This window comes from Drosophila erecta, unplaced genomic scaffold, assembly GCF_003286155.1.
Source record: "Drosophila erecta strain 14021-0224.00,06,07 unplaced genomic scaffold, DereRS2 tig00000126-arrow-pilon, whole genome shotgun sequence".
Lineage (NCBI taxonomy): Eukaryota > Metazoa > Arthropoda > Insecta > Diptera > Drosophilidae > Drosophila > Drosophila erecta.
Window position 1 is genome coordinate 4,846,785 of NW_020825209.1, and position 25,968 is coordinate 4,872,752.

Here is a 25,968-nt window from a genome sequence, read left to right on the forward strand (position 1 = left end):
GAGCATATTCTGTAGAGTTATTGTAGTATCACAAAAAATAAAAATATGTTTATACATATTCATGGCCACACATTTAATTTGAATACTTGTACCAAAAACAATTTTGAATATATTTAGTTTCCCGAAAAATACCATAAAGAACGTTGATTAACGATTACCAACGATCCGGTACAAGATTATTGAAACAATGGCTCTTGATTTTCGCGAATAGAACTTTTGGAACTATCCGCGATCAGCATACGATATACACAAAACATATACCGAATGAATCAAGTTATATGGTAACGTGTGTGTGTGGGGGGGGGAACAAATGTTTACAAATATAGTGTTTGCCTTTGAACGCTTCAGGTGTTGTTTGTTATAGTGAATAGATTAGAGATAGTATTGTATGGCTTCAGTGCCAATTTTGTTTACAAACACAAGTAAATCTATCTGTATAAAACTACAAAAGGTATTGAAAACTGGTCCAGTGTGAGATCTACGAATCATATCTACAGATATACTGAATCAAAGGCAAGTTGGTCTCGGAATCTACGCCAAACGTTTAGGGCATGTCCCAGCTATCGGTGCGTCGCCTCTTGGCCGCATGCATCCCCAACTCCTCGTCCTCATAGCTATCCAAGTACTGAAGCAGCCAGCGTGCGAACTCGTTCATGTACGGATCGATGCGCGAGATCACATTGAAAGTGACCACCGCCGGCGGCGCTAGGTGTTCCTTGGCCCCGAAAATGCTCTGCACGAAATGCTCGCAGTGGAAGATGGCCACACAAACGTCCGACTCAAGGACCTCCAGACGCAGCGCCAGTTTGGCAAAGCACTCTGAAAATTGTTTCAGCACTACATACGTCTTGCTGGAAAAGACGGCTGAAAGAGAGCAAGATGGGAAACGTAAGTTGCCATCAATTAGAAGAGCACAGAGGAGTAACATTTTTGGATGGATAGGTAATGAGTAATAAACATATATAATAATAACAAATAAATATTTAGTCATGTTGCCCAATGGACATACTCGGCCGCTCTTTCCTGGAGATCACATAATACTTTTGCAGCATATGCTGGGCGCCATCGGTAAAGGTGGTCTTGCGCTGGTGCAACAGATGGATAAGCATGCGCATGTCGTCCTCGGGAATGTTCAAGCCATCGTTTCCCGCATTTTGTCCCTCAGCGCTATGCTGCTGAATTATTAAGTTCCAGAGACTCTTGCTGACCTGAGCACCCATGTAAATGGGCAGGCCGAAGATTCTGCAAAATAGGTTATGTTAATATACAAGCATGCTGTAAAGTTTTGTCCAACTTACGGGCACAATTTGGCGAGGGACAGTGTCTGATTGCTGGAGTTGTCTGGCTGCCAGTGGGTCCAAACGGCTGCCTCCAAGGGCTGATCGATGTGCAATTGCGGCACTGGGACCGCTCCATTTTCGATGCACTTTTCCAGTTGGCACCCCTGATCCTTGGGCAGACGAGTCCAATCGCCGGCATAGTAAACACCCTGTTGGGCCAATAGTAAAGGACTGGCCACGACCCAACTGAAGCGGGTGGGCAGAGCACTGAAAGTGGGTTGCAATCCGTAGTCGTGGGGTCCCAGGAAACGTGGAGCCAGTTGGCCAACTTTGCTCATCAGACGGTTGGCCATCAGGCTGTCGGTGGCGATGATGCATAGCGAAATCGGAGCCCGCACCTCGTCGGATTCGATTGAAACGATACTGGCCAGCAGTACCATCTTCAGGTACACATAACAATCCATGGGCACACAGTCCTGACTGAGCTGAGCACTCATGGCGTAAACAAAGGAATAGTCGGAGTACTTTGACGAAATTAGGTGATGTAGCTTCTTGATGCTGGACGGCACGCAGTTTAGATCCGGCTTGGGATAGTCCTGGCCGTGCTGTGATGGTGCTCGGAATATCTTGTGAGGCTCGACCGATGGTCCCACGTCCCTAGCGACGGCGGCGTTTGGCTCGCCGTGTACGTCGGCGATGACCTGCGGCTGGGACTGGAACCTGGAGGTCTGCAGGTCTGACTCCCACTGCCAGTCCTGGTCCTGCTTCTCCGGCTGGGTTTCCTCTTGATCCATATCCAACAGGGGCCTGCTGTACAATAGGTCCTCGTCCTGGTGGATGGACCGCGACAATTGTTCCTGCTGCTGAGCCTCCAGCGGGGGGGGCGAACTGAGGGTATTCGACAACTGGCTGGGCCAGGAAATACTGGATGGGAGGGGGCTGTGGCTGAGGTGCTGGTTGGGGGGTGGCCAACTGGTAAAGGAATCCATAGTGGGGGTGCCCACACCAGTGCACGGGAGGCTGGCAAGCCGAAAAACCGACTGGCTGGCCATGTTGTTTTGGATTTCAATGGGGATATATGGCGATGGGTTGCTCCAAATATTCCCCGACAGCGGATTATAGAAGACCATGGGCGGCGGGTTGCCGACGGTATTCACCTTGATCGTTGGCGGCGGTATCATGGCTTGGACTGGTATGGTGACTGGTAGTGGTGGTGGCGATGGCGGTTCAGCTATCTCAGAAGTGTATTCGACTGCTGGTGGTGGGGCACTGTAGTAACAGCAGCCGGGCACGTGGCACACGGGTCGCAGTGATTGGCTTGGTCCTAGCTCGCGTGACGGGAGCAATGATTGCACATGCAAGGAGCGCATATAACGCTGGCGACGACGTCTTCGCTGTAGTTGCCAAATAGAGAGAAAGTTTTCAAAATTAGTTTTAACCTGATGGTGCAATAACTTACGCTTAATCTGGATACTTGGGCACGTTGATTGGATCCTCCGGCCTGACGACTTGGGCGGAACTCCTGAGCATTTGAGTTCAATGCGCTGCGCATAGCCAACTGCTGCATGCGGCTGATCGGTTGGTTTTCTGGTAAGCTCTTAACCTGGTGCGATTGCTTCTGCTGTTGGCACGGCACCACCTCTTGCTCCGGCGATCCCTCCGGCGATCCCTTCAGCGAACCCTTCGGCGATCCCTTAAGTGATCCCTCCGGCGTTCCCTTAGGTGATCCCTCCGGCGAAGACTGCGTGAACTCTCGGCTGACTGCTTGCAGACTGCGCACCATCCGCTGTTTGTGGTTGCGACGTGGGAATCTTTTCGACAGGCTCCCACTTTCGCGGTTTGGCGTCGGCGGCACCACGTCCTCGTCCTCATTGTTGACATTGCTGGGACACGAACATTGAGTGGGCTGCTGGCTGCGCTCATCGTTGAGTTCGCCGATTGGTACCGAGGAAGTGTTTGTCATTGGAGCTTTCTTCTCAGGGCTCCTAGTGTGCGAGTGAATGGGCATGTGAGGTCTCTTTGACTGCGGCTGACTTTGATTGATAGGGCTCATCTGAAGTTGCTCCTGCTGACCAGAATTTCTCGGACTTTTCTGCTGCTGCTCTAATGTTTTCTCAAGACTCTTTGGCTGCTGCTGCTGCTTTATGACTGTGCCAGAAGATTTGAGCTGCTCCTGCTGAGAAGAACTTGCTGGACCCATTTGGTTTTGCCAGGACTGTTGAATGCTAGGAGACTTCCGCTTCTTCTGGCTCCTCCCAGTATTGGCAGAGCCCTTCTGTTGCTGCTGTTGCTGTTTGCCAGGAGATCCTGTCTTCTGGTTCTGTTGGTAAGAACTTCCAGGATTCTTCTCCTGATGTTGTTGATTATGATCGCCAGAAGATTTATTCTGCTCCTGTGAGAGAGCCCTTACGGGGCTTCTTTTCTGCTGTTGTGAAGTATGGACAGAACTCATCTGCTGTTGTGAAGAATTGACAGAACCCATCGGCTGTTGTGAAGAATTGACAGAATCCATCTGCTGTTGTAAGGAATGGTCAGAACTCTTCTGCTGCGGCTTTGGAGAGTTATCAGTTGTGTTCTGCTGATCCTTGGCAGCATTAGCCGCACTTGTCTGCTGTTGGGCTTTAGCTGGAGTATTCTGCTGCTGCTGTTGGATATACTTCTCGTCCGGACTTTTTTGCTTTGGCTGTTGTACTGAATCCCGTCTCAACAGAGTTATCTTGTTCAAAGAGCCACTTGCCTGGTCGTTGACAGTCTTTTGGCTGTCGCTAGGACGTACTAACGATAGCCAATTGGCCACAGATTGCTGCTTGCTGTTGCTCTTCGTCGGGAGCCCGGAATCCGGCAAAAAGTTGGCCAGCACAGGCGGATCTATTATGCGACTACGACGATTGCGAAGGCGCAAACCAGGGGAGCCGTTCTCTAAATTTGGCATCTTCGGCGCTGGTTGCTTGGCTCTCTTTGAACGCTTGCCCAAATCCGGATACTCCTCGATACTCACATTATAGGTACCATCGGGCTGACTGATTTCTCCTGGCGAAGGCCAGGCGTTAACATTTGTGTGGCAAGTGCCGGGCTGCGGTGTGGGACTCATAACAGGAGTCACATCGCTTTCGACCAGGCCATTCGATGGGATGGTGCTGGGTAAAGGGTATACATTAGAATAGTTGCTATTTATGTTAGTATATTTATAATATTCTACCCTATGGAGCTTGTGTTGGCATTTTGAGTAGAAGTGGAGACCTGCGCGTGGGATTCATTTGATAGTGGTGTTATGATTTGAACTGGCTCGTCATCGCCGCGCAAGAAATCATTGAGCTGGACGGGATTGCGACGACGACGGACCTTATTATCTAGACGCTTCCTAGATGGCATGCTTCCAGTTGATATGTGGTGGCCGAGCTTGCAAAGTATCCAGTGATTAAGTAGCTAGCACCCAGTTTTAATTCGCAGTCGTGAGCGTGGGCTAAGAAATGCAATTTAGTGATAGTGACATCCATATTAGTTTCACTTACCTCTTAGGCGGACTAATTTGGGGCGATGAAGGCAATTGGTGATACGAGGTGTCTGAATTGTGAAAATAGGTAGGATGGCCAAGATCCTGTAGGTTTCTGAGATGCGCAACTTTTGATATTCACTCATGGGCCGCGAGCAGCCCGAACAAAAGGGTGCTGAAAGATATCAATGAACTGGATCAGCAATGGGTCGCGCACAGGATTCCGTGAACAAGTAATGCCATTTGACAGGTGGTTAGATATGGTACAGCGACAATTTGGGTAAAGTGCACGGATTTTCCTTAAAGTATTCCTAGCCTAGGGGACCTACCATCTGTTGAGCTGGTCTGTATGGCATTTCGCATACAGCCACTGCCGCAGTACCAGATTGATTGCAGGCTACAATGGAATATCAGGATCAGAATAAATTATACGTATTATCAAAGCTTGGCGCAACCTAGCGGAGGAGCTGTATGCCTTATGAGTTATATGCATCGAAATAAATATAGCTAAAGGTATAACAATACACGAAATAGACAAATAATAAATACCACAAACCAACTTAAATAAAAATAAGGATAATACGAACCATGCTACTTGAAAGTTAACCACAATCATAACTTATAGGAAAGTGTTACGAACAATGCTACTTTGGTAGATTGGTCTCTATAATACAATAGTATTTACACCATCTTTTTAAAACCGAAAACCATTTTAGTGTGAAACAGTTGAGAAAACAATGCGTTCGGTTAACACCTTTGAGCGTAAGTAAGGTAACAACTATAACTATAATTAATTAGGCATATCCAAACAAAAGTGAAAAAAAAACAAATGTTAACATAGGACTTCCAATTGGAACCACGTGGTTAGGAGAAATGATGAAAAAAGACAAATGCAGAAATATCTAGAAAACGTGCACACCAAAGCGAAGTAGGGAAAGAAGCCGATTCTTGGCCAGGACATGTACAAACAGCAGAACTGACACCAGTGTTTCCGGCGGCGTGAACGCGGCTAGGATGCCGTGAACCTGGCACAAGCCCAGCGGGATCAACTGCTCCCGGGGTTCGAACTGCAGACCCGGCGTAAAGGGCAGTCCCACCAAGCGCCAATGGGCGTGCAGCTGGTTGATATCGATGGGCTTCAGGCCGGCGTCTTTGAGATGTGAGCGGACCAGGCCGTAAATCGAGTACCGGACGGCTTCCTGGAACTGCAGCGGTTCCTCGACAATGAGCTGCAGGAGTTGCGGTGAGATCTCGAGTAGTTGGCGGTAATCAAAGTCCAGGCGCAACTGGATGGGCGCCAGCAGGTCCTCTGGCCGCCGGGAGCTCCTATAGTTCGCAACAAAGCGGCCAGAGGAGCCCTGGACCAGCTTGAGCAGCTGCGTCTGCCGGCAAAAGTTCTCCACCAATTTCTGCACGTGGAATCTGCATTGTATATTGAGTATATCGTGTGGCGTTTAGAGTATTGCACGTTTATAATGTTTTTAAGGGTCTGCAAATAGAAAGGCGTCCTGCTTATTGGCCAGGATTGCCATACACTTACTGGCTTTTCAATGGAGTCTCGTTTGTAACTGCTGATTCTGCACCTGCAACCACTGTGAACATCTTACACCAATCCAGAAATGTGGTAACGAGAACTTGACTCACTCCGACCTACTACCAAAGAATTTTAAAACGAAATGATTGAATAAAACAAATTGAAATCGATATCACGTGGCGTTAATTGTAACCTATCGGGCCCTGTTGCTCATCGATAACCAAGTGATTCTATCGGGTATCATGACACTTCGATATTACTGCGATATCACATGAAAAAGATATTACAAGAATATAAATATATGAACATGTTTTTATTTCAAAGGTAAAAATATGTGCCCCTTTTAATTTAAGGATTTTAATTAATCGAATTATAGTAAACACTTACTCGCTTACTTTTATTTTAGAAAAGGTGTTTCCAGATCGACAAATCATTGCAACTATCTGTAAATTTAATACGCTCTAAAAGCTTTAAATAATGAAATTAATAAAAGTTGAGTCAAACAATTAGAAAAAACTCGTATCAATACTATTATATACTGAATATCGGCAAATAACTTTTTAGTTTTTGAAAGCACTTCAAAATGGGGTTTCCGATTATTTTAATTTATTATGTTTCATTTACTTTGATTTGCAGCAAGATTTAATTTTATTAATCTACAGTGGAATAGCTATAAGAAACCAAGAAACTAGGAAATCAATTTCTTGTCATGTATATGAAAACACATTCCTTCTAAACCATCAGCCCAACACAAAATAACTTAAATATCAGTTCTTCTCTGACAACCAAGTTTATTATAAACTAAAAACTATAAAAAAAAAGAATGGTCTACATTGAATTTTTCATCTTGTTGTTTATTTTAGATTTAGTGTATCATTTCTCAGTGTACACACGTTATTTGTATAAAAAAAAACAGACAGAAGTTTGTTTTTGCTGGTGATGATGTCTCCTTAACGGTTGGACTTGGCGACACGCTCCAACTCATCCTTCTTCTTGATGGCGTACGAGTTGGAAGATCCCTGGAAATACATTTCAAAATAAGTTATTAGTACTGGCGACCAATGTTTTTCAAGATGTATAAGTTGCTAATTTATTTATTCGAGTGTTCTTTTACGTTTCTCGTGTGCATTGAACTAAATGATATTACAAGCACAAGGATAATAAAGGATGGTGATTGTTCTGGTCCAAAAGCGAGACTACATAAATAAACCATTATGCAGAATTAGATTGGACCCCCGGTTCCCTAGTCGATTTATTTTCATAATATCAATTCATATGTAAGTGTTCTTTTACGTTTCTCGTGTGCATAGGACAGTTAAGTGGTCACTAGCACAAGGATAATAGAAGATTGGGAGTTTGCTCTGGTCCAAAAGCGAGACTACATAAATATACCATGATGCAGAATTAGATTGGACTAGTTGAAATGACCAGCTGTCACTAGAAGAAAAAAAATAACTATTTCGAAGACCAATTCTCGTGTTAATCCGAGTGCCGAACGTGGTTCTCGATCTGGTCTACAAGCGAGGCATTTTGGTGGTACAATGCCAAGCATTAGAGTAGAGTAGAGTAGAGTAAAGTCCCACTTTAAGCTCTCCAATGCCCTAATTCACCCACCTTAGCAGCGTTGATCAGCTCATCAGCCAGGCACTCGGCGATGGTCTTGATGTTCCTGAAGGCAGCCTCACGAGCTCCGGTGCACAGAAGCCAGATAGCCTAGAGAAGTAGACGGAAAAAATTAAGTAAATAACTATATGAACACAATCAGATAGCAGCATAACTATTTGAGGCTCCTATCGTTGGTGGAGCCCCCTGTTTGTTATGCAATTGATAATGTCTCTTCGTTTCATACGCCAAATGTCGGCTATACTACACATTATGACGCTACGGATATTAGATAGATTTTCGTTCTGGCCAAGTGTTATAAGCAAGCAGTCTCCAAACGAACCACAAGCCATTGCTACCGGCCACCGTGAGCACATGCATCTGGCAAATCCTGTAACGAAAACCCACCTGGTTGACGCGACGCAGGGGCGACACATCGACGGCCTGGCGACGGACGGTACCGGCACGTCCAATACGGGTGGAGTCCTCACGGGGTCCCGAGTTGATGATGGCGCTGACCAGGATCTGCAAAAAAGTGACAAAGGAAAAATTCGAAATGAGTAACCTATCAATTTGAGCCACTAAAAGTAGCAATGTGAAACTTTTGCTGGTGTTGTTGATTTATTGCTTTATTAAGGTTGCATTTTTGAGCCCATGCCCTTAAGAGGAATAGCTAATCATGGGGTTTGTTGTAGTCCAATTGAATACCACAACGCTGTAGAGATCAACGCTGCAGTTTTAGTTTTGGACGGATATTGATCCTCTTGGTGAGTAATGTGTATCTATAGTGTTGTTTTAATTTCCAGGAGAGCAGGAAGTGGTTTATATCTTCAGGCACAAGGATAGTTAAAAAAATTTCACTTAATATTAGTCCATTTTTGGTAATGCTCAGCACGACAGGGTATTTATAAACCGTCTGGCATTGAGGAGGACTTAAAAGCGGTTTCTAAGAATGGGTTATTGTTGATTTATGCTTTATTAAGGTTGCATTTTTAAGCCGATGCCCTTAAGAGGAATAGCTAACCATGGGGTTTCCTGTGGTCCAATTGAATACCACAACGCTGTAGGGATCAACGCTGCAGTTTTAGTTTTGGACGGATACTGAATCTCTGTAATGAATCCTTTCTTTCTAATGTAGTCTTAAATTCCAGGAGAGCGGGAAGTGGTTTAATCTTCAAGCACTAGGATAATTAACACAGTTTCCTCTGAGTCTATTTAATATATGCCTTAGCTGGGATGGAGTTTCCTTCAACTAGCATTGAGGTTGACTCATTACGATAGATCCACTAATATTCTATAGTCGTAAATGTTGAATTAAGTTCCAGGAGAGCGGGAAGTGGTTTTATCTTCAAGCACAAGGATAGTTAATACCTTTTACTATGAGTCCATTTATGGTTATGCTCAGTTTGGCTGAGAAATACTATAAACTGGCATTGAGGAGGACTACTCTTTATTACTAGTGTAGCTTTAAGTTCCAGGAGAACCAGAAGTTGTTTTCTAACTAGCCCTAGGACAATTAAAACTTTGGTTCACTATTAGTCCATTCGCGAGTTATGCTTCGGAAAGTATATAGAACGTAGCCAGCATTGAGGAGGACTCGAAAGTACCGCAATGCTTTATAGTGGTTTTGTCGTGTGGTTTTAAGTTCCAGGAGAACGAGAAGAGGCTTTGTTATCTTCAGGCACTAGGATATTAAAACCTTGGGATTACTCTGCGTGCCCATTCTACCCATGACCGAGTGGCAAAGTTCTCTGGCCACAGTTTAGCATGGGACGCCCATTGGGAGTGGGAACAGAACATTTGGACGGGATGCGTATGTGTATACCTGCAGAGGGTTCTCCCCGGTGAGCAGATGGATGATCTCGAACGAGTGCTTGACGATGCGGCAGGCCATCAGCTTCTTGCCGTTGTTGCGACCCTTCATCATCAGGGAGCAGGTCAAACGCTCCACAATGGGGCACTGGGCCTTGCGGAAACGCTTGGCGGCATAGCGTCCGGCGGAGTGGGGAAGATAGCGGGCGAACTTCTCCTTCACCGAGATGTAATCCTGCAGAGAGATGTCGTTGACGGTCACATCGTCGCAGGACCAGCGGCCGAACAGCTTGATCTCCGGCAGCTCAGTGGTGGACACCACATTCGTCTCCAGGATCGTCTCGGCCACCTCGGCTTCCATAGGTGCCGCTGGCTCCTCGAAGGTCTCCACCACGTTTTCAGCAACTTCGGCCATGCTGCAATGGTTTTTCGAAGGAAAATATGTGAGTCACGTGTTTGGCAAACGCTATTTTACTGTGGGATACTCTTGAGGGCTTTGCGATCAATTACTATTATTTTCATTTATTGTCAGTCAAATAATATTGATGGTTAATGATGTGTTTTATGGTGAATACCATTGATTATAATAAACTAACTTCTGTTATTTTCTATTAAGTATTGCTTGAAAATCGCCCTAAAACTTTTACAGAAACGTGTTTTTCAGTATTTGTTTATGGATACGTCCGTCGTCACAAAAGGGAATTGATTGAAATCGATCAATATAAGTAAAATAATGAAAATTTACAAATTTTTGTATATAAATTACAATATTGGTATATCTTCAACTAGATTTATTTTAGAAAATGTCGTTTACGAATACACAACACAAAACATGTATATAATAAACTGATTTTCAAGGTATACGACTCATTTTTAAGGTCTTTACATTCGTTTTTAGTTCTTAAAAACCTCTAAACTTAAAAAATCTCCAATTTATCTGGTAGACGAAAGTTATATCACTTTTATATATACAAAAAGGGTCAGAATAACTTTTAGGTAAAGATTTAGGTAATTTTTCTGCGTTAACACGTTTTTTAAACTGTAAATGCGCGCTATATGCACACACATACGCATATCCACAGCACACATGCACACGCGCGTTGTTGTTGACTTGCTAGTTTATCAGGGTTTATACTTTCTGGAACGTTATCCTTTTGGTTAATTGGCTCAATATACATGGATATATATTATTCTTAACATATTCTTGCGCTGCAAGCAAAAAAAAAAAAAATATACAAAAAAAAAAGGGGGAAACAAACACGTGTGACGCACACACACAGTTGCACTCGCGCGCACACACACAAACAAAAAGCCGACCGTTTTTAACCTCATTTCGCAGGAAATTGCAATATTCCGCAGTTCGCCACAGTAAATTCACAAAACCCTCAGTATCCACACTTGGTACCAGCATTAGCCGTCTTTTGGCCAATCTCTGGCCGCAATCCACACAATTAAACGTCGAAAATCCCTTACTTTGTCACAGAAGAAATCGAGATACGATGTCAGCGCAAAGGCAAACGCCTGAAAAAGAACATGTTACGGCAGTGTGCGGCAACGCCAGAGAGTCACATTTCCGCCGACACGCGCATGGTTGCATTTCGGCTGCCAGGGCTGCGCAATTAGTGAACTATCGAACGGAGATAGTCGGCGATGATTGAGGCTAGTCCCTCGACTTATTACTTTTATTAATCGTATTTACCTTCTGAGCTTAACATTTATTTGTACTACATTAAAATATATATAATGGTTTAGGGCAAGCTGTGGATTTTATGCCAGCAATGGCTAGTCTTTCTATCGATATGCGGCATTTGGCGGATTTGCCAGTCACAACGGCGACCGATAGTTGCCATTCGCGTGCCAAACAAAAATTCAATTAAGTAATTTAAAGAAATTTGGAAATATTTTTAAAATGCAATTATTTCTGTGACTGCTGAAATAAGCCGCTTAAAATATCGTTTTATAGTTGAAGTATTGTACTTGAGTATTGCTTGGTCATATAAATCTATAATATAAAGTTTGTTTTTTTTATTAAATTTGTTAGTACAAAAATGTATTATATTGGTATAGAATATATAGTATATAGAATATGAAAAAAAAAACATTTTAAATATTCAATTTTTAAAAGGTAAAACAGTTTTTGTCTTATTCAGATCGTAATAACGAAATATGTATTTAATTTTTAATATCGAACCTTTCCATTTCAGAAAATCTGTTTTAACCAGGGCTGATACATTTAGTATCCGATTGTTTACCTCTCTGCCCTAGTATTTTCCGGTATTTTCTCCGGTCACACTGCCAGCAGGCCGAAGTTTCTCGTCCAATTGGGATTATTTCAGAATTTCAGTTACTAGCTCGTCATCAAAACAGCAACAACTGTTGAAAGTAAAATTCTTTCGTGAAACCGAGTCGATAAAAAACAAATAAAACAAACAATATGGTTCGCCGTGGACGTTCAGCCAGCCCTCCGCCCTCCACTCGTCGGTAAGAAAGTCGCCGAAAGTAAAGGAAATTCGGTGGAAAATGGAGAAAGCGCCGGCAGGAAACTCATTTCGTAATCACCGACCCATCAATCGGATGATCTGGCTTTATCTTATGGACAGCATTTCGACTGCCGCCGCTTTTTTTCCGGTCCCCGAAGTGGGTTAAGGTTACGTAACCTTAAAAAATAAGAGGAGTCCCAATAACATGGGATGTTTCAGTGGTGCTGTCCTCTTAGCGGGTGTCCCCGCTAAAACTGGCTACTTTTTCAATTACGGAAGTGCTCAAAACACCAGACTTATAAAAAATTGGCTAAATCTATCATTTTAAATATATATATATATCTCATGCCATTTATTTACTTAAATATCAAAGTCTCCACGTTCTAACTTTGCGTTAAAAAAGTAAATGATACTTTTTATTATAAGATTTTGTTTTATACTATTAGCTTAACATTGAAGTAAAATAATATAATGAAATGCCCTTTAAAGTTCAAGGTAATCAGTTCCATTTGTATAGTTCAATATTCCCATCACAAAGACCCTCCAATTTCGTCACGAAGTAATCAATACACTACGCCAGAGCAAAGTCCACAATAACAACTGAATCTTTCTGTTCGCCCAACAGCACCGCACCTGTGCAGGCCCGTGCCCCGGCCCCAGCTCCGGCACCTGTCCAGGCACGTGCCCCAGCCCCGGCTGCCGCTGCCCCCGTGCCTGCGCCCATGAGTGCTCCTCCCAGTGCCGTCGGCATGCCGGCACCGCAGCAGCCATCGATGTTCCAGCAGATGGCCGCCACCGCTGGAGGCGTGGCCGTGGGCTCAGCCATTGGACACACCGTCGGTCATGGACTGACCTCGCTGTTCAGCGGCTCTGGCGACAAGGAGGCAGCTGCTCCCGCTCCGGCTGCAGCCGCTCCTGCCCCCCAGCAGCCCTACTACGCCCAGCAGCAGCCCAATGAGCCGCAGGGAGCCTGCGCCTGGGAGCTCAAACAGTTCATCCAGTGCGCCCAGGGTCAGGCGGACCTGACCCTCTGCGAGGGATTCAACGAGGCGCTGCGGCAGTGCAAGCAGAGCCACCATCTCCAGTAGACGGGGAATACCACCAGCTCCGGCAGAATAGCACCTGGTCAAATCCCGGATGAACACAGCCCGGATGAACACCTCCGGATGAATTCTGTCCTACCCCTTCGTTTAGTTCTTAATTGTTTAATTGCAAGCATCTGAAAGCAAGGCATTGTTTAATTGTAGTGCAAATTGAAATGTTAAATAGAAAATCCCGTTGGCAGCTCAAAGCCCTTTCCAAAAAAAACAAAACATCAAGCTAACCAAACCCCACGGGCTGTCAATGTGGGCCAAAACAAAACGAAAGTTCCAAGAGTTTTCATTGTTAAAAATATATATTTATAAGTGTACACCCACAGTTATTTTATTAGTTAGTTTAAGCATGTTTAAATTAGCATGTAGCTTTCTAGAAGCTTCTCAAAGCTCCTATCAAAAAACCAATTTGAAAGCCACGTGAAATTTTCCCTTTTCACCCTTCTGGAAAATGTGAAATTTGCATTCTATTGTGAAATGTGGCTTGCATGCGGTTGCCAAAAATAATTTTGGTGACATTGCAGTTCTATAAATAGCAAAATCGATTCATTTCCTTATATATTTTCTAAGTATGTACCCTTTTTGCGCTTTCATCATCACGTGTCTTTCATTTCTGCTTTTCTAGTGTTTCGATTGCAATTTGTTTCTGTGTTGTTGAAATTAGCTGGTAAACAAATGGCAAATATGATAAACATGTTTACCTACTCGCTGTTTCGTTATAAATTAAGGGCTATGCTATATATTAAACGTGGCTATAGACGTATTCACGGGTTATCAAGCGATTAGTCATATTCTTTTGATCCTATGCAATATGGCAAGAAGGTATGTAATTTTGAAGAGATATGGGCATTATCTAAAATGTTTCCCAATTTCCCACCGAACCAGATATTTTGAACTCCCTGCTTTCGAGACATTCCATTGTTTCCGTTTTTATTCAAGAATTTCTTACATAGTGTCACCACCGTCCACAATTTTGCAGCGTATTAAGTTATGGGATTAACATGTTTCTTTTTTTTGTAATGGGCAATACGTATGTATGTAACAACTACAAATTTTTTTTAGCAACACTAATGTCTCAATTTAAACGGCATTGAAACGGCTGTCTCCTATAATCGAAAAAACTGTCTATATATATATAAAAAAAACAAAGAGCTATAAATAACTATCAATATGCCAAATGGGTGAAAGTGATAGTTTTCGAAGCAGCTGTACCCTCAGATTTTTGGAATTTTCGATTCTGATCGTTTTTGAATTGCGATTTTGGCGATAGTATAGTTTTGATTGGAGTTTTCCGATTTGAAAAAGTCTCCGGGGAGGAGCATCGATCCACCAGGTGTGTGTGTGTGTGTGTATATATGTATATAACGTGTATATTTGTAGTGTTCACTGCTCAATTTGGAATTCCGCTTCGAATGTGGATTTGCCTTTGGTTTGTCCGGGTTCGCTTGTGGGCAACAACGGATGATGAATGGGGGTCCCTATCTCCAGAGCCCATCTTCGGGCCTTGTGGCCTCCGGGCCAAGTCTGTCGTGGGACCTTTGCTTGTGCAGCACGCTGGGCACCTGGACCTTTGGACTGACCACCGGCGGCTTGGGTGGCTTGACCTTCTTGGAGGATACCGGTTGTGCGATCACCGTCGTGGAGGAGCTGCGCTTGGCCAGGAAGTAACCAGCCGTCATGTCCTTGGTGTTGCTCTTCTTGCCGGGATATGATCGCCGTCTGTAGAAAGTGGAGGCCTCGTACTTATGGTTTCCGGCCACATGCGCCTGCTTCCAGCTGGCGGCCACCTCCTTCTCCTTGATGCGCGGCTCGTCGAGATCCTTGAAGGGATCTGCCGCCTTGCTAATGTCCAGCTTGCTGGTCACATGCGGCAGCTTCTGGCTCGCCATTCTGTGGTAGTCGCTGACCGATGATTGGGACTTCGGTTCGGATGTGGGCTTCGTTTGGGCCTTGACAATGGCCTCCAGGGATGAGGCAATCCTCAGCAGGCGCCGCTGGTGGGGCTGCTCCTTGGGACGCACACCCACCAAATCGCACCTTTTGGCGGCCACTTTCCGTCCATTGTGGTCCCAAGTGACGGCATTCTGACGGATCACAGTGAGTAGCGATGGCTTGACCACCACCTCCACGGGACGGGGTCGCTTAGCGCCGTCCCTACGATGCAGCGTGGTCACCGGCTGACCGGTGACTCGGGGCGACTCCCTCACCTCCAGATCGACCGCATGGATGAGGGAATTGGGCCTCACGGGCTGCAGATGGATGAACTGCTCCCGGCGCAGCGACACATAGCATTTGCCCTGCTCGAGGAGCTGTCGGGTGGGCGCATTGGGCTGGTAGCCAATCCGAAATGAGTCCTCTGGCTCAGGCACAACCAGCAGATCGGCCAGATGCTGTTGGAGCAATGCCCGCTCTGGAGCTCTCTTGGACATCTTCTGGCCCCCACCGGTGGGGCGGTGATGGGTATCCTGATCCTCTGTCCCCTCGGCTTCGTCTGCTTCCGCTGTCTCCCTGGGTCTGTAGACCAGCTCCTGGGTGATCCGCCTATGGTGCTTGTTTCGCGCCTCCTGTGCCATCATTACCGCCGACTTGGCCGCCCGGATGCTGGGCATTCGTCCCGACTTGCTGATGGTCACCTCGGTGCGCTGCCACGGGGATCTCTTCTTTTGCTCCCACACCATCTGGATGGATATGGGATTACTTTAGAAATCGTTGCTATACCTTCCTGGAATCGGAGTCCGATTGCGAGATGGCCTACACTGAAATCTCTCGATTGGAAATACCTATTGCGAATATACCTATTTTTTGCGAAGTGTATGAACTGGTACCTGGCAACTCTCCTGGTCGTCCGTCATGCTCCTGGCGCTGCTCTTGCTGCTGGCGTGACGCAGGTGCTCCTGCTCGGCTGGTTCGCCCTGGAAGACGGGCACTGGCTGATGATTTGACGATCTCCGCCAGCCCTCGAGCTCGGAAACGATGCGACTCCTCTGGGCGCTGGAACGACGGCTGCGCTGTCTTCTATGATGCCCGCTGATCCAGGTGTGTGTCGTCATCCGTACGGATGGCTGTGTCTTCATCTGCTGCTCGAGATCCAGCAGCCGGCGCTCCCTGTCGGTGTCGTTGGTGGTTTGCCACTTGGTGGCCAGTTCGGGGGTCATCAGTTCGCTGGGAACGTAGGGCTGTCGATGTCGCTTATTCTCCCCCTCCCCCTCTTCCGCCCTTTCCCGCTCGTTGAAGTCCTGCTCCCGCCCCTCCGGCAGATAAAACTCGGAGCACTCACTGCGAAGACGACTGCCATCTCTTCGTCGCTGGAGCTGTTGCTCCTCTTCCTCGCTCTGCTCTTTGGTTATCCTCAGCTGGGGGACGGCCAGGCGCTCCACCTCCTCCTCCTCCTCGACGGGCCGCAGGCGTGGGACATAGAAACGCTTGCTGAGCACACCGGTCCACAGATTGGACGAGGGCAGGAGCAGCGGTCGCATCGAGGACTGCCGCCAAATGGGCCACTCTCGCCCCTGCAGCGTTTTGGGCGCATATCGCGTCTTCACCGGCAGGGTGCAGCTCGAGCTCGAATTCTGACCCTTCTTCGCCAGGCAGCGACTTAGGAAGCTGACGCTCAATCCACGTCGCTCCATCTGGCCGGATAGTTTGCGGGCGTAGCGGGTGCCGTAGCTCACATATGGCCGCCACAGGTGACGGGTGCCCGTGTTCGGTCGATCGATCAGCGACGTCAGGTGCGGCGTCCACTGGAACTTCGCCTGACCGGCCACCATCTGCGCCACCAGCTTGCACACCGCACTGCTGTTTCCCAGGTGATCACCTCGGGCAGCCTTAAGCGCCGAAACCAAGCCGCACACTTAAAACGATGCGGCATCATTAGTTTCTCTTTACTGGGTTGCGAACTGGCCACATCCTGTCCAGCTGCACTCACTCACCCTTAAGAGGCCGCAGTTGGCATTCCGTCTGAGCCACTATGCTCTTCATGTTCCGGGCAAATCCTTTTGTGTGGTTTTGAGTGTAAAAAAAAAACCTTAAAACAAAATAAAAAAAAAACGGAAACACAAATATTTTGGATAAATGGATGCTATCGCCTCGGAGCTGTTTAGTTGACTGGCCTTTGGGTGACAAGGCCTGTCATTTTGGAGTTCAGGGCCCACTCAGTACTATGGATACTACACACACAGAAGGCAACCGGATCGGGGATCAAAAACATATGTATTATAAAACTCTCAAAATTACATTATAAATTAGGGCTAGCAGTATACGTTCTTACTTTCTAACTTCTCGCTCTTTTTGGCGTTCGCCACAGCGTTGCACTTAAGATTACTTGATTTTGAGCTTAGAATGAATGCGTTTTAAAATTTAGCTTTGTCTATTTTTACAATGGCAATATTGCGCTCGACCACATATAAAATATCTACAATTAACATACATGTATATAACTAATGGCTAATGAAGTGACTACTTTTAGTTGGGCCGCTTGCGCTTGGGCTTATTTTCCGCGTCATGTTTTTGCTTGGGGGCCACCTTGCCCTTCCTCGTCTTATGTGACCTGTTGAGGTCGCGCAGGGTATGGCGATCTTCCTGACGCTGGCGGCACCTGTTCAGCACAGCCTCCGCCTTGCTCATAATCTCGTTGAAGTCCAGTTGTTGCTCCTCCGCTTGTGACGGCTGCTGCTCCTGCTCCTCCTGCTCCTGGGCATCCTCCTCGGCGGCAGCGGCCTCGTAAGTCTGAGGCTCGCGGAACTCATAGAACCATGCGCCCAGGAAGCGGCTCTTCAGCGTTTTCGTTTTGTACACAACTCCTAGCGGCAGATTCCTCTCCTGCCCCAGTATGTATAGCATTCGCTCGCCAGCGAGGTATTCCACAAAGTTCAAGTAGCCATCCGCGTTGGACTGCAGAATTTGAATGGCCTGAAGGGCGATCTGTTCCACGCAGTCTTCCTGCTGACTTAGCTGCGCATAGTCCAATACCCACTGGCACTGGGCCTCGGCCAGGGATGAAGTCCCCGGCAGTTCCGACATCTTGGGCAGCTTACAGCGCTCCAGAAGCTGGACAATGCGCTGGCGTCGCTCGGGCAGGTGCCAACCGGGCTCAAAGTGCTCCAAGCGTTTGGTGGGCACTGATGATTCGATGGGCAGTGGCTGCACAAAGACACGCAGCTCGTCGGGAAACTGGGGGCAGTCGCTCAAATCCTCGCCGGCCACCAATTGCAGGCGCTGCACTGCCTCGTTAAAAAGGTCCGCACAAAACTGTGGATTCAACCGAATGCCCCTTCTGATGGCCGCATCCTGCTCCGCGGCGTGTTTTAGGCGGCGAAAGAGTTCCGAACCCAGGTTGCCGAGCACGAACTCGCGGGTCTCCACTTGTTGAAGGTGTTCAAAAGGTTTCCTTTCTGTGGCTTTGGCCAAATACTTTACAGCCGCCTCCAATGCATGCATCAAGCGCTGGCTGGTGTTTCCAGAGTGCCTCACACGGAAGACGTTAAATGAGCGCAGACACAGATCCTGGAGAGGAATATCGAGGTCCACAAAGGCTGTATTTGCTGGATGCTGCACAATTACAGCCACGTCAAGACAACGGCTTGCTTGGAGCAATGGTCTCAAGCGCTGCTTTAGAGAGCGGAAGTCCTCCAGCCCAATCAGGCAAATAATACCATTGGCTTGGGCCAGGTCGGTGGCTTTCCAGTCGTGGTGATTGTCTCGGATCTTCAGCACACTCAAGCCAATGCCCTGAGAGAATCCTCTGATGTATCCTCCTTCCGCCAAACGGGCATCCGGCGACTGTGGCTGCTGCAGTAGTCCCTTATCCAAATCGTAGTTCAACTGGATACCCTCTTGCCCGCCGGACAGGCTTAGCAATAGCTTGTAGAAGCGCCGAGCTCCTGGTTGCGCCAGCGGTAGACACTTGTCCAAAACGCGCCACAGATCCAGCTTCAGCCAACTCTGCTCCTCCAGGCCAGCCAGAAGTTTGCCATAATCGCAGGGCTCGCCAAGTCTATAGCGTCTGATCAGACGCAGTGAATCCTCCACGGTGCGTTCGTTGACCAATCGATCGGTATCATCGGCCCTAAAGCTCAAAGGCAGTTGGTTAAATAGCGTGTCCTTCTGCTGCTGCACTCGCCGATAGTTTCTCCATCGCTTTATGTACACCCGCATGATGCCCAGTTCGTAGAGGGATTGCTGCATCTGCTGCTCGACGAGACCACGTGTTAGCGAGTCCAGCACGGATTCGTAGGAACAGCAAGCCTGGTCATGCAACTTAAACTCTCGGCTGCAAACCTCTGCGAGGATGTCCTGGAATGTGTCCTGGTAGCACTCCAAAGTTTTGGTCTTCTTGCGGGCCTCTCTTTCCTGCTGCTGCAAAAGACGCAGCTCTTCCAGTTTTAGTTGCCGCTCTTTTTCCAGCTGAAGTTTCTCCTGCTCCTGCTGGCGTTGCGCCTCCAACTCCTCCTGCTGACGACGCTGCTGCTCCTGGCGTTCCCTCAGCTTCTGCTGACGTATTCGCTCGGCTTCGGCTACTTTGGCCTCGTGAATGGCCATGAGCTCAGCTTCTCGCTTCTTTGCAGCGGCAATGGCTATTTGGAGTGCCTGATGCTTGGCCTCTTCTTGTGCCCGGCGCTGCTGCTCAGCCACAGCCTGCTCCTGGAGCTCCTGGGCACGTGATTTGGGTAGGACAAAACTGAATGCTTCGATGGTGGAGGCTGGCGCAACAGCAGCCGTGGCAGGAGCTCCAAACCCTGTTGCCGTTCCGTCGGGTTGCATCGGCACCTTAAAGAAATTGTCGCTCTGTTTTGACGCTGCTGGTGGATGCGAAGGTATTTGTGGCTGCACATCCTCTTGCTGCATGCCAGGCAGCTGATCCTTGGCCGTCCATGCAATGCTCTTAAGCATTCCATGCTCGTTGAAGCTATTGTGCGGCCGGTGGTTGAGGTAGAGGGCTCGTGGTGGCAAAGGTTCCCCACTAACAACTTCGCCCACGCTCTGCACGCGTTTCATTTCCACCAGCTGAAAGTGGATACAGAAAACCACATTAACAACACGGTTGGTGTGCAAAAAATAAGAAAATAAACATTCCACTTACCTCATACTGTCGCGGCAGCTTGTACTCCGTCTCCACCGTGTGCATTCTGCTCAGCACAACTCTGCCCGTCTCGTTTAGCTCCAGGCCATAGTGTTGGACAAAATCGACTGCTTCCTGTTCGCTGGCAAAGCTCAGCAGGTCGGCGATGTAGCTGAGAGGCAGCGAAGACACCTCATCCTTCCGCGGAGCCCTGTACGCCTGGATCAAGCGATGCAATCCCAGCACGCGCAGTCGCGTGAAGTATGTGACTAGGATGCAGGCACTTAGGTAGCTGGTGTCCTCGTCCATCAGCAGCTGAAAGAACCGCACAAAGTTCGTGTCGTGCAGGGCCAAGTAGAACTGAATGGCCTGACGCACTTCGGGGCAATTCTGCAGTTCAGCGGGCAGCTGGCCGATGTCCCAGAGAAAGTTGGCGTCGGCAAGATTCAGCAATACTATGTAGCCTCGGAATTCCGCCTCTCTGGGACACTGGACGCCCTTTAACCGCAGGTCGTGGTACATGTACTTCAGGGTCTGCAGGCATTTGGTTAGATTCTCTGCGTTGATCTTGCTGTCAAAGACGCTGGGATCGGCGGCAACCAGACGTGCGGCGCAATGGATGTGAAACCGGGCGCACTGCTCCACCAGCTTGACGGCGCCCAGCGAGCACAGCTCCTGCTGGGTGATCTCCTTTCGGATGGACCTCGTGCGATCCCAGACGAAGTGAAACCAATCACCCAGATAGCTTTGCGGTTCCTGGCGCTCGCTAATGTCCATAATCTCATGCATAAGATAGCTCATGGTCATGTGCAGGGCCGTCTCATTGCGCAGTTCATGCGGCAGTGGCGTCTCCTGGTCGGCACTGCTGCGTGAGTACTGTTTCAGCGCTCTTTCGTGGCAGATCAGCTCATCGGAGCCCGGCTGCAGTTCATAGACGGCTACCTGGCGCTGGAACTCTCTCAGCACGCGCTCCTTCTCTGGACACATGTCGGGGCAGTGACCCTGGGTGGCACCGGCCACCGGCTTCTGTTGCGTTCGGTTCATGCGGAGCAGCTTATCACGGGCATCCAGCACGCGGAACTTCTCCTCGCTTGTGTGGGCGGGTCTGCGCATCACGTTCTCCAGATCCCTGAGCTGGGCAGGCGTACGATCCCTGGTGGCGGGAGGATTCTTAACGCTAACCGCCGCTGTTGCAGCCGCAGCTGGTAGGGAAGGCAGCATTGGAGCTCCACTCAGTGATGGCTTTAGGGGCTTGCCCGAGGCATACTCATTACGCCAGCCCGATTGCAGTGCACTCAACTCCGCCTGCACATCGGGATCCACCCACTCCTCCGTTTTCTGTGCCGGCGCCGTCTCGTTCTCAGCATAGGATATATCAAACTGATGGCCCTGGAAGCTGTCGCCCTCGAGGAGCGCCCGCTCCGCCTGCTCCTCGCTGGCATAGCTCACGGTGCAGGTCATCCGCCGCGGACGCAGGACGAAGTTCACGAGGGTCCCAAAGCGGCCGAAGTGCGAGCGCGCCACATATTTGTCCAGGAAAAGCTCCGGGATGTTCGTGCATCTGGGAATGTGGTTTGTGTCTGGAGGTCAAGTGCCGTTGGTTCAACTATACTCACAATAATGTCTTGTAGTTGTAGGCGCCGGGACGGGGTTCTGCCATCGATCGAATATATTTTAGATTTCTAATTTTCTTTTTCTTTTTTTTCCTTCTTAAGAGAGCGCGAATGTGTGTGTTGTTGTGACCATTGCCGCTCAACAACTCCGCAGATGCGAGTATGCCGCGCATATCGATAGTTGTGTACTCGCTGGTGTCGAGCATGGCGCGAAAAGAAAATATTCGCGGGAAGTGCACAAAAGTATCATTTATGGATAAAAAATGTTAAGTTTTCAAGCTCGAGAAGAACACATGCATGCCTTACAAAAAATGTCAATAATATTGGAAAATATTTTTGTTTCGTTAGACAATTCGAAAATTAGAATGCAATCGAGCAACTTCTTGTGAGTTATAATATGCTCTGATATATTTCCAACTGTGTATTTTAGTAATTGAAGGTGATTGGTTTACCTAGACTCAATGACTCAATAGGCTAAGCTAACTTATATAAAACAAAACAAAATTAAATTCAAATAAATAAGTCAGGGCATTTACGTTCCAGCCCTGGTTAAAAAAAAAGCCGGGAGCCGCAGTGTGACCGCCCAGAAAACTATCGGCAAATACCGCAGACGCCAAGTTGCTGCCCCGATAGTATCGACTTCCGTTCCATCCCCAGAATTTTTGTCATTTGTTGTTGCTCGCCAGGGCGAATTCGAATTCGAAGCGCAGTAATCAAAGCGCTGCTCGTGGATTTTTTTGCATTTTTTTTTGAGTTCAAATAGTTCGTTAATAAGAGTGGCGGTCAACGAAACTATTCCATTTGCAATCGAAATAAATAGTTGAAAGTGAAAAACAAGCGAGAAGCGACGCCAACGGGCGAAAAAGGAGATAACCGAAAACGAAAAACACGACAAAAGCAACGTTGAAAGAGAGTAACATAAAAAAAAACGATGATCGAACCGTAAATTTAAAACCATGCAATAAACAGTGCATAATATATAATAATTTGACCAAAACAAATGCCAAGTTTGAGAGCGAGAGCGAAGAACGTTAAAAAAAGAAGTAAATAAATGATCTTGGCCCGTTGTTTGTTGTTCTGGTTATTATGGTTGGCGTTGTTGTAACTCGTTTTTTTTAATGCGCGCGTGTATGAATCACACCAACACAAACAAACAAACAATAACAACAATGCGATACGGTGAAATATGCTAAGTAAATAGCAAAAGAGAGTTCCAGTTTCCAGAGAGCGCGAAAGAGAGCGACAGAGCGCGCGAGAGAGACTACAAGTACATACTGGAAAGCGATCCCGATCCTTTTTCCAGGCACGCAGCCATCTCGCTTGCACCCATGCCGCCCTAGACCGATTCTTGTTGCAGCTGCCTAACAACCAACAACTACAGTGCAACAACAAGCGCACTGTGCACGGGAAAGGAGCAAAAAGGAAGGCGATAGCTGGAAAGCGACGACGATGATGATGATGCGGTCGCAACAACAACAACACCACCACCACCACCACCACCAAGAACAACAACAACAAGCTGCTGCAGGCAGACGAGCATAGCGTTAAAAAAAGTAGCTGCATACAAAATAGTAATAGGAAAAAATCCGAAAAATTCGAGAGGAGAAAAATAAATTAAAGAAACGATCGCCCAATTTAATCAAGTGCATATATGTGCGTGCAAAATAGAAAGTGCATTGCAGCAATCAAAAGTACACACACATTATCGCAGCTCGAGGACGATAATAGTTATTGTTAACACGAAAAGTACGAAATGAAGGTCACCGTCTGCTTCGGCGACGTTCGCATTCTGGTTCCCTGCGGTTCCGGCGAACTCCTCGTCCGCGATCTCGTCAAGGAGGCCACGCGACGCTACATCAAGGCAGCCGGCAAGGTAAGCGGATATATCTGATATGGTGCCATATGTATTACCCACCGATACTTATTTTTGTGTGTAACAATCTGGGGTTAGGAAAGGTATTATATATAACATATAATAATATTTCAGCTAACAGTGTTAGGAATCCAACAAATGCTTTACTTATAAGAAATACGATATCACATACTTCATACGTACATTCCAAATTGCAGGGGCCAATATTATTTAGGTCATACTAAATGCAATACGAATAGTGTATTAAATTAATAATATAGATATAGATAACCATTATCTCTCCCAGTTCGGCAAAAACTTTTCTTTCGAAAGTATGCATACTAATAGATAAAGCAAAGTATTCCGCAATTCTCAATATATATGACTATAGCCAAAAAATATATTTATATTTATTATGTGATAAAGAATACAAATAAATAAAATTATATATTTTTATGTACATACATATGTTGGTTACCAACCCACCTCACAAAAAGTGCTGCCAAAACAGATTCTTTATGGCATTTATTTTGTCATGATTGTGTTAAAATACTACGTTTTTTATTTATTTTAACGTTAACTTATTTCTTCTCTGTGACAGCCAGTTAAAATGTTGATTTAAAGTTATTATCTGGGTCAGAAAGATAATTAAAAAGAAAATGTCGCTAATGAATGTTATTATAAAAGTATATTTTGTTGGCTATTATCTTGTAATTATACAATTTTGTAATTTTGTTTGTCAGCATGCACTTTTAACTGGTTAAGTCTAAAGAGTTTAGTTTATTAAACATATTTGAACAGATTTTTTATCAGATTTCTATCAATTGCTATCTTTGTAAGTCATGCCGCGACCGGTAATTGTATCTTTTGACTGCTTTTCTCAAGTGATTCCCAAAAAATACCCTCCGTCATTTCTCCCGCAGTTCCGTAAACAATTTTCTCAAGAGCGGAAACGCTGCACTTGAGTGTGATGTAATTAAACAAAAAAAGAACCCAAAAAACTAGAATTAAACCGAACAAGAAAAGGTTCTTCAGCGGCGCTTATCTGGGGTAAAGAAATACACACATGTAGTATATGGCAAAGATCGGGCCAAAAAGAAACAGGGCCTAGGTAAAATATTTGAATAATGATAAGCCCCTGACGAAGCCATAAAAACAAACTAAAAACCGAAAAAGTGAGTGTCAGACTGAATAAAAGACAGGGAGAAGAACACATCACAAGATGATAACAACAAGCAACAAATCGGAGAAGAAAGAGTAGAACTCAAACAAGCAACAGAACAGAAGACCCGAATTATAATAAAAGTCAGTCCGGAATCATAAGAACATTTTTATTTCATTTTGAACTCGTTTGAACCCGATTCCGATCGAGTCAACCAGGTAACCCCAAAAAGAAGAGGGGAAAAAGGGTCAAGAAATGCACTTTACAGGGCGAGAAATCCCAAGGAGGGAGACCCCTTAATTAATCAGAAATAACATCTGAAATTCGTTGGGGTCCTCTATAATTAATCAAAAGTTCGAGGGAAGGGTTCGTCCGATTCCACCTGAATTTTCCAGGGAAAATTCTGATTCGAAATCAATTTCGGTGTGCGGGGGATCCCTTTTTTTTTATGTATTTCTTGTTCTTTATTTTCCTTTATTTTGATAATGATTATGAGTTGTGTTTTTCTTTGCTTGCCGAAACGATTAAGTCATAATTTAGATGGGAAGCGCCCTGGGAATCTTGAACTTCCTATAAGAATATATTATAGAGCCATGAACGAGCGAATATGAGATTCTTACAGGAAGTTTGTAAATTAAACCAGGGTTCTATTGGAAAATACAGTCTATTCTGATTTCCAAAAGAGTAAAGCGTTGTTTAATAGAGTTGAATTCATTCTTCCAGTAGAAAGTGTAAGGCAATGGAAAGTACTAGTCTTAAAGGCCATAATTTCTTTATTGCAGCTTAGAGCAAAAGCTACACTAATTAGGCGTTTTTCCAAACCACAAATAGTCCGAAACCAAAGTCTTCTGCATTGCATTTCCGGCGAGCATTTGGAGGGGGTCTGGAAATGGCGATGGGGACCTGTGTGGAGCTCCGATCTGTTGCAACGTGTGTGAATTTTTGTTTGCTTTCAATGTCTGGCCAAAAGGCGAAACTGTGTCAGCTGC

The 25,968-nt window shown here is 46.3% G+C and overlaps 7 protein-coding genes and 5 non-coding genes across 13 annotated transcripts in view; 2 read left to right on the top strand and 10 right to left on the bottom strand.

Moving 5' to 3' along the window:
• Positions 1 to 46: 46 nt before the first annotated feature.
• LOC6550081 (histone-lysine N-methyltransferase 2D) lies at positions 47 to 4,664 on the bottom strand. Its single transcript, XM_026982570.1, has 5 exons — positions 4,480 to 4,664; positions 2,740 to 4,417; positions 1,299 to 2,674; positions 1,010 to 1,242; positions 47 to 864 (listed from the first exon to the last, which is right to left on the bottom strand). The coding sequence occupies exons 1-5, from the start codon at positions 4,650 to 4,652 to the stop codon at positions 545 to 547; spliced, it is 3,780 nt and encodes a 1,259-aa protein (XP_026838371.1). The 5' UTR covers positions 4,653 to 4,664; the 3' UTR covers positions 47 to 544.
• Positions 4,619 to 6,523, bottom strand: LOC26526786. Its single transcript, XM_015155994.2, has 5 exons — positions 6,314 to 6,523; positions 5,755 to 6,195; positions 5,103 to 5,170; positions 4,793 to 4,948; positions 4,619 to 4,743 (listed from the first exon to the last, which is right to left on the bottom strand). The coding sequence occupies exons 1-5, from the start codon at positions 6,373 to 6,375 to the stop codon at positions 4,631 to 4,633; spliced, it is 840 nt and encodes a 279-aa protein (XP_015011480.1). The 5' UTR covers positions 6,376 to 6,523; the 3' UTR covers positions 4,619 to 4,630.
• A 613-nt stretch (positions 6,524 to 7,136) lies between these two features.
• Positions 7,137 to 11,297, bottom strand: LOC6550082 (40S ribosomal protein S5a). Its single transcript, XM_001977496.3, has 5 exons — positions 11,195 to 11,297; positions 9,735 to 10,137; positions 8,318 to 8,434; positions 7,922 to 8,020; positions 7,137 to 7,326 (listed from the first exon to the last, which is right to left on the bottom strand). The coding sequence occupies exons 2-5, from the start codon at positions 10,134 to 10,136 to the stop codon at positions 7,258 to 7,260; spliced, it is 687 nt and encodes a 228-aa protein (XP_001977532.1). The 5' UTR covers position 10,137; positions 11,195 to 11,297; the 3' UTR covers positions 7,137 to 7,257.
• On the bottom strand, positions 7,408 to 7,545 carry LOC6550083. Its single transcript, XR_046776.2, has one exon. It is a non-coding gene; the product is annotated as a small nucleolar RNA psi28S-1192 (small nucleolar RNA).
• Positions 7,587 to 7,727, bottom strand: LOC6550084. The gene has a single exon (XR_046777.2). It is a non-coding gene; the product is annotated as a small nucleolar RNA psi28S-1192 (small nucleolar RNA).
• Positions 8,134 to 8,278, bottom strand: LOC6550087. The gene has a single exon (XR_046780.2). It is a non-coding gene; the product is annotated as a small nucleolar RNA psi28S-2876 (small nucleolar RNA).
• LOC6550088 lies at positions 8,514 to 8,668 on the bottom strand. Its single transcript, XR_046781.2, has one exon. It is a non-coding gene; the product is annotated as a small nucleolar RNA psi18S-1854 (small nucleolar RNA).
• Positions 8,861 to 9,014, bottom strand: LOC6550090. Its single transcript, XR_046783.2, has one exon. It is a non-coding gene; the product is annotated as a small nucleolar RNA psi18S-1854 (small nucleolar RNA).
• Positions 11,298 to 11,979: 682 nt separating the features above from the next.
• LOC6550095 (coiled-coil-helix-coiled-coil-helix domain-containing protein 2) lies at positions 11,980 to 13,568 on the top strand. Its single transcript, XM_001977497.3, has 2 exons — positions 11,980 to 12,202; positions 12,827 to 13,568. The coding sequence occupies exons 1-2, from the start codon at positions 12,156 to 12,158 to the stop codon at positions 13,287 to 13,289; spliced, it is 510 nt and encodes a 169-aa protein (XP_001977533.1). The 5' UTR covers positions 11,980 to 12,155; the 3' UTR covers positions 13,290 to 13,568.
• Positions 13,569 to 14,423: 855 nt separating this feature from the next.
• Positions 14,424 to 17,378, bottom strand: LOC6550096 (protein xmas-1). Its single transcript, XM_001977498.3, has 3 exons — positions 17,225 to 17,378; positions 16,121 to 17,145; positions 14,424 to 15,973 (listed from the first exon to the last, which is right to left on the bottom strand). The coding sequence occupies exons 1-3, from the start codon at positions 17,271 to 17,273 to the stop codon at positions 14,774 to 14,776; spliced, it is 2,274 nt and encodes a 757-aa protein (XP_001977534.1). The 5' UTR covers positions 17,274 to 17,378; the 3' UTR covers positions 14,424 to 14,773.
• Positions 17,379 to 17,485: 107 nt separating this feature from the next.
• On the bottom strand, positions 17,486 to 22,231 carry LOC6550138 (protein xmas-2). Its single transcript, XM_001977499.3, has 3 exons — positions 21,969 to 22,231; positions 20,374 to 21,913; positions 17,486 to 20,297 (listed from the first exon to the last, which is right to left on the bottom strand). The coding sequence occupies exons 1-3, from the start codon at positions 22,169 to 22,171 to the stop codon at positions 17,757 to 17,759; spliced, it is 4,284 nt and encodes a 1,427-aa protein (XP_001977535.2). The 5' UTR covers positions 22,172 to 22,231; the 3' UTR covers positions 17,486 to 17,756.
• Positions 22,232 to 22,583: 352 nt separating this feature from the next.
• LOC6550139 (partitioning defective 3 homolog) overlaps positions 22,584 to 25,968 on the top strand; it is a 35,862-nt gene continuing 32,477 nt past the window's right edge. For both annotated transcript variants that reach the window (XM_026982413.1, XM_001977500.3), the window contains exon 1: positions 22,584 to 23,838. In XM_026982413.1, coding sequence (XP_026838214.1) covers positions 23,719 to 23,838 — 120 coding nt within the window. In that variant the 5' untranslated portion in view covers positions 22,584 to 23,718. The remainder of the gene's footprint in view (positions 23,839 to 25,968) is intronic.